Source organism: Dipodomys spectabilis, unplaced genomic scaffold (assembly GCF_019054845.1).
Source record: "Dipodomys spectabilis isolate Male_0828 unplaced genomic scaffold, ASM1905484v1 ptg000108l, whole genome shotgun sequence".
NCBI classification, from domain to species: Eukaryota; Metazoa; Chordata; class Mammalia; order Rodentia; family Heteromyidae; genus Dipodomys; species Dipodomys spectabilis.
Genome location: NW_024870785.1, coordinates 21,285,297 through 21,294,679, shown reverse-complemented (window position 1 = coordinate 21,294,679; position 9,383 = coordinate 21,285,297). Strand labels below are relative to the sequence as shown.

The 9,383-nt window shown below is 40.0% G+C and overlaps 1 protein-coding gene across 2 annotated transcripts in view; it reads right to left on the bottom strand.

Moving 5' to 3' along the window:
- Nucleotides 1-7,835: 7,835 nt before the first annotated feature.
- Megf11 (multiple EGF like domains 11) overlaps nt 7,836-9,383 on the bottom strand; it is a 183,389-nt gene continuing 181,841 nt past the window's right edge. For both annotated transcript variants that reach the window (XM_042687633.1, XM_042687634.1), the window contains 2 exons: nt 8,610-8,816; nt 7,836-7,996 (listed from right to left, as the gene is read on the bottom strand). In XM_042687633.1, the coding sequence (XP_042543567.1) occupies nt 7,836-7,996; nt 8,610-8,816 (368 nt within the window). The remainder of the gene's footprint in view (nt 7,997-8,609; nt 8,817-9,383) is intronic.

The window sequence follows — 9,383 nt, the reverse complement described above, 5'->3', positions numbered from 1 at the left end:
AACAATGCTGCCTAGCAGGCTGGGAACTGGAGAGACTGGTGGAAATTCCATCCGAGGTGACTGCTGCAGTGCTCAAGCAGCCCAAGTAATTTATCTGAGTTCACTTCCCAGCAGTAGATTATGTGGCATTTTATTGCTCATACAATAACTGGCTTAATGCCGGTAATATCAAATTTTGAGATGTTAATTTTCTTTTAAAACCTTTCCAGTATGTGAAATGCAACCTACTTTTATCACTATATCCACCAGCAAGCATGGATAGTTATTTTAACAATGCTAATATTTGAGGTTTGCAGTGTACTGTGGGATACAGTCCAGTTAGATCTTTGGTTTTAGTATGTCTAAAGAATCTAGTGAGAGGTTAATTTATGCTTAAGTGGTACCACTTAAAGGCATGTATTAGTATGTAAAATGAAATAGTACTTTGAGTTTAAGTAGAATGCACTTAGGCATTATAGAGGCCTGGAATAATTTTTTTCCACTACATAATTGCAATCAATGGAGTAACTAGTTTCTCATTCAGAAGTATGCACACTAACATTTAGTTTTACTTCCTTATGGATAGTATTAAGCACTTAATCTGCAGTTTTCTATAAGTTGTCACCTGTAGGGATACTATTCAGGATGATGGGATATCCAAGGAAAAAATATATACACGTAGGCTTGCGTAGATTGCTGCATTTCCTAATTAATCTCCTGTCTTTTGCGGTGCTCATGATGTGTAGGGCACACGGAAGGCATTGCTATAGTCAGTCATTCCTGCTTTCTTTTGTAGTCCTTTTATTATTTTAGTGTATTGGTTATAAAGATACTATTGTCTGTTTGTAAATTGCCACTTTGTATTTTATGCATGCTCTGTAACTTAATTTTTTTAGTTATTAATTTGGAATATATTCTCATCTAATAAACAGTTATAGGGGGACTGACTATTCCTTACGTTGTCAGATTATATTTTTCCTAGTACATTGGGTACAGCTGTGGAATACTGATTCTGATGAGTAAGAACATAGGTCATTGCATTATGGAGATAACGTAAGAGTTGGAGGTGTCAGTGTGAATTCAGGTTTGATTTTAGACCTGTAGTTCAAGTGCACTTTTCTTGGGAAAAGTATTACTAGAAATATTAATGAAGAAGTCTATGTATGTTAAATGTTCTCAGACCCAGGAAAAGGCTCCATCTGTTTTATTCAAAATTGCTAGTATTTTTTTCCCCACAAAATTACTTTAAAAAGAGAAAGTAAGTAATGAATCACAAATGAACAAAGTAACTTTTACTTTTTACCAGGGATAAACTTAAATATTGCTTAAGCATGGTTAGATTTTAGCATTCCAAACAACATTAGGTATAGAAAATGACTGCATTTCAACAAGTCTTTCTTTTGAGTAGTCCCTCAGAAGACAAATTGTCTTAGAAACAGTTTTATAATTTTATCTACCTGGGGCTGGGAAGGTGGTAGAGTGTTTGCCTAGCATGCATAAAGCCTTGCGTTCAGTTCCTCATAAACAGAAAAAGCCAGAAGGCCATGTGGCTCAAGTGGTAGAGTGCTAGCCTTGAGCAGAAGAAGCTCAGGGACAGTGCCTAGGCCCTGAGTTCAAGCCCCAGGACTGGCAAACAAAAAACAAAAAACCACTCTGTCTGTCTGTCTGTCTGTCTTATCGCTGGTCCTGTGGCTTGAACTCAGGGCCTGGGCACTGTCCCTGAGCTTTTGTGCTGGAGGCTAGTGTTCTGCCACATGAGCCACATCTCCTCTTCCAGCTTTTTGGTGGTTAATTGGAGAATTGTCTCAGGGACTTTGCTGCCCAGGCTGTCTTGAACTATGATCTTCAGATCTTAGCCTCTTCAGTGGCTAGGATTATAGGCATAAGTCATCAGCTTTTCAGTTACTTTAGCTCTGAGTTCTTCTAACCTGTTGTCTTCTCCTGAAAAGTCAGTTAGCCTTACAGTTTTACTTAAATTTGTGTCATAGTTCTCTAAGTGTGCTCTGTGGTATTCCTTTAATAGTGGTTGCCACTATGTAAGGGAAATTGCATTGAGTACATCAAAATTTTAAAGCGAGGGACCAGCTGGTGACTTTTTCCATAGGTCTTTTAAGTTCCAAAGTGTTTTGTTATGCACATAAAAGTTAGACTTCTTCAGAGTTTGGTTAGCATCAGAGCTAGTCATATTTTCTTTCACCACTGGGAAAAAGAACATCTTAGTTTTTGTCTTTACTATCATATTTAGATTGTTAGGTTTTTGATTTACAGAGTTTTAAATGTTATTATTTTAACCTGGTAGAAAATGAAAAATGATTATCTGGTATCTTTACACAACATAAATTTGACAAAGTTCAAGCCAAAATGTAAATTTTGTTTAGGATTGTGTAAGTCCTCCATTTGCCATGTAAAAGAAACAGAAGAGAGTCTGAAAGGCGCACTTTCTAACACATGAGTTATTAATGGGTTAGCAGAGCACCAGACGGTGCTCTGATACTGGTGCTGTAAGAGAGACCACATTTTCCTCCTGGTTGGGGCAGTTCTGGTTCCATGCCTCCTTTTAGGATGGACAGGTCCCACCTTTCCCACGTGCCTGTCCAGTATGCCAGATAAACCTCGGTTGTCATTCTAATATTTAAACTGGTTGTGTTCTCCCAAACTGTGGGCTGATGGCGATAATAAAGTGGTAGATTGGGCATGTTAATGTTGCTCTACCTATGTATAGAGACTGTTAGGCTCAGATATAGTTTTAATAGCGGGTGTCCATTTTCCTGAAAATTGAGCTGAAGAAAAAGAATATTTGAAAGACTGTTGCATCCTAAGCATGCACTGACAATATGCTCAATTCTGTGTGACTGAAAATATTGAAAAGTAGCTAGTACATACTGATTGTAGTCACAGCTTTTGTCATCTCTGAGCTCTTGTTCTTCCAACTAGTGACAAGTCAGGGTTAGATCATGGCGGGGGGACATCCCAACTTAAATTTCTGTAATTATCTGAATGAGCCCTCTTCAGGTGTCTAAGGCCAAATTGTAATTTCTAACTCAGTTTTTTAATTTACAGATAAGTATGCACTTTGTAAAATGCTTTTGGTTTTGTTACAATAAGTGGATTAAAATGTTCTTTATTTCCATGTTGTTTCCATTAAATAAGATGAAAGTTTTCAAAGTATTTGCAAAATGCCAATTTAAAAAATATGTACCCAAGTATGGGATGTGCTGGGGGAGCACTGGACCAGGAGGAGTACTGTCAACAGAAGACTGTTAAAGCTGTTAAAATTTTGCTGGCTTTTAATGTGTACTTTAAAATATATTGGGACAGAACTTAAAAAAAAAATTGTATTTCATTTTTTAAATGGTCTCTTTAATAGGAATCTACAAGAAGGTAGATCAGTCCACAGAACCAGCTATCCAATAGAATTAGTGATTAAACCCAAGTTTATGTGTGCTCACACATATACAGTACAGTTTGGGAGTGTTCGTGCAATCTAATTAATTGTACCAGCAGTATTTGAATTCAGTTTAAACTGAAGGCTTGACACAGATGTGAATATAAAATGTTATGTATTCTGGCTGTTAAGTACTCTTTTTCTAGTACCCTACTATGGTAGTAAAAATTCGTAGCCAGTAGGATTCCTTTCCTGTTTCTTTCAAACCATAGTGTCTCAGACCCCATCCCACAGAGTAAGAGTACTGTGTTTAGCACCCATTCCCCAATAACCTCTGGTCTCAGCATTTGTCAGATGTCTCTAGGGAAGTGGTGTGGTCCCTTGTCATATCTTTGAGAGTCTGCTAGCCTTTATGCTGCCCTCTCTGCCAAAGGTTTTTGTCACATGGGTCCAAGGATATTATAAGAGTATGATAAATGTCTGAAATGAAGCAATACTGTTTCTGTGGGCTTTGATGTGAAATCAACTCTGGAGGAGAGATAGGTAGGGTCTTTAGATAACTACATGTTGTTTACATTGTAATGACACCTAAAATAATAGTAGTTTTTAAGATCTTAGATCCTCCCCGCTGGCTCTTACAAACTCTGGGATAGACAATTTTTGCTCGGTAAACAGTGGCTTGGAAGGCAGAATGAGAAAGGACTCTGACAATTGAAGCTGAAGATGAGAGTTTTCACCTTCTGTGGGTTTGTCTTGGACCACTACTTGGTCTTTATAGCTCTGCAAGTCAGGGAAGAAAATAGTCAGTACTCACTAATTACCAGGGCCCTCCATTTAAGATCCACAAGGAGAGGAAATATGCTTTGCTTATATTTACATCACTGATTCCTCCACAATCCTGTCAGAATCATTACTCATATGAAAGTGTGAGTAACTGCATAGTGAAGCCCCATATAGCCATCAGTCCATCCCATCTGTTGCAACAGTATAAATGGCTTCCTCCACCTTCCCTTTCCTATTCTTGGATCTTCTTTTTTTGTGTGCCAGTCCTGGGGCTTGAACTTGGCCTGGATCTCATCCCTTTTGTGCTCAAGGCTAGTGCTCTACTACTTAAACCACAGTTTCATTTCCCGCCTTTTTGGTGGTTAATTGGAGATCAGCGTCACCGGGACTTTACTGCTCACACTGGCTTTAAACCTCAATCTCAGTTTCCTGAGTAGCAAAGATTATAGGTGTGAGCCACCAGTGCCCTGTACATTCTTGAATCTCCTTGAGTGCAGAAACTGCAGTGTTTGGCCTTTGTTTATCAACCTTTTCGCCTTATTTTCAAACCTCTATTGGGATAATTTTCACTTGATCACACAAAAATACAGGTTAAACCTGAAGTGTAGATTACAGACACATTTTAGTTTGTAGCACAACAATAGATATTCTTCTTAAATTTGAGAAATTCATTTTATTTTTGTACAGGTACCATCCCTCTGCAAGTGAACAAATATATTACAAATCTGTGGTTTTAAAAAAGTATTGCCATGTCTTCTTACGCTATTGTACAATCATTGTGTTTTCCTTATTTATTTGAATTGTATGCATATTGATTTGGTTGAAAATTTAATTTCTGAAAAATAATTGAGTAAATCTTTCCATATCACCAATAAAAAGCACAGTGCACAAGCTTAGGCTGACCACCACCCTCTTTGTGAGTGCTAAACAGAAGTTTCCAACAGTTGTTCTGTAAAATAGAAATGTCTTTTACCACTAACTCCTAGGCAAAGGGAAGGCAGCCACAGATTAACCACACCTTCTGCCTTTCCCTTCTGTTGCCTAATTGAATTGTATTACATGACTTTGAAACTCTTGGAACACTAGAGCTGAAGGGGTGTGAGAGCTCCTTGTCACTCTGCTTTTCCCCTTTTTCATGCATGGGGGGGGGATAAAGAGCTGTGAAATCTAAGACACACAGTACTCTAGCTATTCTACCTCTTGATTCTGGATACTTTTTACTTGAAGGCAGTTGCCAAGAGGTGAAACTTGAGTGATGCTGAGTGTTTATAGTTTGCCAGTAGCAGTTATGTTCATGCAGGATAAGGGAAGAAGATAAGACCTGGGATTGAAGATGGCCTTTCTCCTTGCTGATCCCTGTTTCACTGCGGCCTTGAAATACTGAGGTAAGTCTCTTACCTAGATTCTTTCCACATATGTATGAGAAATATTTACTTGGGTCTATAAAGCAGTTTTCTAGTATTTATATTTTAATAAGGCTTATTTTGGGGAAAGTAAATTCACTATTGTTGATCACTCGCTTCCATGCACACATGCAGCATTCATGTAAGCATTATATAGTTTCCTCTAAAGCTAACATTGCCTTATGCCTTGAGTGAAGTGTAGGGGTAGGGTGAGGATTTGCTAAATTTATTTTCTTGCTTTTGCTGATTATTACCCAAACTAATGGAGTTCTATGGTTGACCCAATTTGTAACAAGGCTTTCAGAACTCCTCTACTTCCTATAGCAGTATTCCAGCTTTATAGTCATTTAGTTCATCTTCTATAGACTTAAAAAGTGTCAGTATGTGGTTTTTTGTTTTTCCACTGCCTGGATTCTTAATGAGAGAAAGGAATGGCCCAGAGTGGCCATTAGCTTCTCTGGTTTGCCCTTTATTTTTGGTTGATTGATTGTGAGGCTTGAACTCAGGGTCTGGGCACTGTCCCTGAGCATTTTTTTTGCTCAAGGCTAGCGCTCTACCACTCTGAACCACAGCACCACTTCTGGTTTTCTGGAGGTTAGTTGGAGGTTAAGACTTTTCTGCCCAGGCTGTATTTGAACCGAGATCCTAAGATCTCAGCTTCCTAAGTAGCTAGGATTATAGGTGTGAGCCACCTAAGCCTGGCTGCCCTTTATTTTTTTTTTTAATTTCTTTTTTTTTTTTGTTGGTCGTGGGGCTTGAACTCTGGGCTTGGGTGCTATCCCTGCGCTCTTCAGCTCAAGGTGAGCGCTCTACCACTTGAGCCACAGCACCACTTCTGGTTTTCTAGTGGTTAATTGGAGATAAGAGTCTCACAGACTTTTCTGCCAGGGCTGGCTTTGAACCTTGATCCTCCGCTCTCAGCTTCCTGAGTACCTAGGATTACTGGTGTGAGCCACTGGCGCCCGGCTTTTTAAAAAATTTCTGCTAAGGGATCCTCTCAGACTCAAGAGTTGGCTCTGTTTGGAATCATACAGGCCTCAGTTTATGTAACAATAGGCATAGATGTATGTTGAACACTGGGATCTGGAGCCTAAGAGCCACAGAGTACATACATATCTGGCTAGCTCAGAAGATGGTGGCTTTAATGTAGAAGCATTTCATACTTTCATGTGCTGTTTAAAGTTTTTACATTGCATCCCAGCAACTGGTTATAATACTTTCTTTGATCATTGATTTCCATCAAAAAGCATAACATACATTAAGCAACATAAACTAGCTTGCTGTGTCTATATTTGTATACATCAGGCTCAAAACTGATGAAGATTGCCTGAAAGCAAGTGCTTTTCTGAGTCAAGGAGGCCTATTAAATAAACTAGGGAGGCAAAATCTCTTGTTTCTAGGCAGAGGTAATCCTAATCACGCCAGGACCGCCTCCCATCTCAGTGCTCTGTTTCACATTGGAACGACTCAGGTGTTGAATGAACTAAGTCCATGTGACAAGGTCAAGATAGACTTGTAATATTCTGAAACTGTAAATGAAAAATTTGGTAATGCTGGCCTAGAAATCATTGTAGACTGGAGGAAACTGGTGTACCTGAAGTTCCTACTCTTTTACCCCCTGGCCTTTCGTTTTTCTTACTGTCACAGATGGGGCATATTTATTAAAACCCTGTTTTAAAACAGAAGAGATCAACATTACACTATGCCTTAAATTCTGATCTTGGCCAATGTAATTTGATGTACGAGACCCAAATGTACAGGTAGTTTAGGATCAACACTACATAGCTACATACTCGTTGGCTTTAGCCAACTACAGTGAAACAGGTGTTAATAGTCACAAACCAAAAGCACATACACATTTTGGGTGCTTTTCAAATGATCCTGTCTCCTCCCCCATACCTTTTTTTCTTCTAGAAAGGTTTCTAAAACCTCTAATACATGCTTATAAGCATCATGTTTCCAAATATTAAATATATATATGTAGTAGCTATATTTAGCTGATGTTGATAAGCAGCGGTACCTTATATGCTTAAAAAAAAAGTCATACAATCCAGGGCATTTGGGGGTGGGCAGGAGATGGGTGAGAGGATTTGCCCTTCTGAATGTATGTCTTTGAACCATCAGCCCAGTCCCACTTGGAAGCTCTTCTTTTATTCCAGGTGCACATAATAACTAACCTGCAGCTGGAGTCAATCTGCACCGTTATTTCAAGTCAAGGGATTGTCTTCTTTCGTGAGTCAGAGAAAGTTCAGCAGAGCACACTGCAAGAGAGAAGCTCATCCCTCTTACGACTGCATGTCCCGGGAGGACCCATTGGCAGGGCTCTGTCTTACTGGGAGGAGGTCATAATGACCAGGAATATGGCTGTTCTTAGGTAGGTCGTATGGATTCTGGATATAGCTGGAGTTATGACCGAGGCCTTCTTGGACCACACTGATTGTGGGCTCTAAGGAATATAGTGAAAAATGAGTTCAGAGAACAGATTAGCTTTGGTTGCCTTGTTGAGAGGGAAGAGAGTTTTGTTTTCAACTGGTGGGGAGAAGAGCTAAGGGTTTATGAATCTATGACAAACTGGAGTGAAGCTTGCTCAAGAGATGGAAAACCAAGGGAAGGGACTGTGCTGTCAGAATCCCAGCCCCAGGTCAACACCAAGAGAATTAGGATGCCTTAGAGGCAGGCTCTTCTCAATATGCCCAGAAACATAGTTTAAATTGGGAGAAGGTAGAAAAAAGGTGACTGAGAAACTTGCAAATACCAGTTTTGACTGTTTTCTTTTTCAAACCGGAATTTCTGTCAATTGTATGTAACTATTTCCCACACCCACTATTTCTGCTTCAGATTAGTTGCAGTAGTTTTTCCCAGCAGAGCTGGCACACAATTTTGATTTCCTGCATTAGTGGGAGGGCAGTCCTGGACAAGACAGGTTTCACCTGGGGGATCCTTAGGAAAGCAACCGAGGAAAGGTGATGTCAAGGCAGGGTGAGAGTAAAGGGCTGGCTTGCACGTGATGCTGCACTATTGTCCTGATTTGCACTGCGTCACTTATTCGAGACACCTACCAACTTCATATATATTTTTATTAGATGTCGACAAGGATGGCCCATCTGTGTACGGAGACCCCGTGTGCATAGGTGACTTCATTTCTACATAGCTGCTTTCTGGAAGCTTGCAGGTGAGGATGGGCGGGTCCTTAATTGTGGCGTAAGGGTTTTCACTGCTATTCAAGGAGCAAGTACTAGAACTGCACGCGGAATCTTTCATGTAATCTGCAAGGCAAGAGAGATTTCTTAGGACAAGCCAGGACAAAAGTCTTCACTTAAATACTAGAGACTTTTGAGTTCAGACATCTTTAGGTTCCTGGGACCTGAAGAGCCTCTGGTAATGGAGGATTTATTTGCCTGTTAAATGTCTTAAGGAATACTTGCTTAAAGAGGCAGAGCTCTTTTCCCACAGACTTAAATTCAAGATGTTCATGGTACTTTCATATAGATTGTTTTGTTTTTTTTGTTTTTGTTTTTGGCCAGTTCTGGGGCTTGAACACTGGCCTGGGCACTGTCCCTGAGCTGCTTTTTGGTCAAGGCTAGCATTCTACCACTTGAGCTGCATTCCTAGCCCTACTGTTAAGGTTTTTTTTTGGTCAGTCATAGGACTTGAACTCTGGACTTGGGTGCTGTCCCTGTACTCTTCAGCTCAAGGCAAGCACTCTGCCACTTGAGCCATAGCGCCACATCCAGCTTTTTCTGCTTATGTGGTGCTGAGGAATGGAACCCAGGGCCTCATGCATGCAAGGATAGCACTGTACCACTGAGCCACCTTCCCATACCACTGAGCCA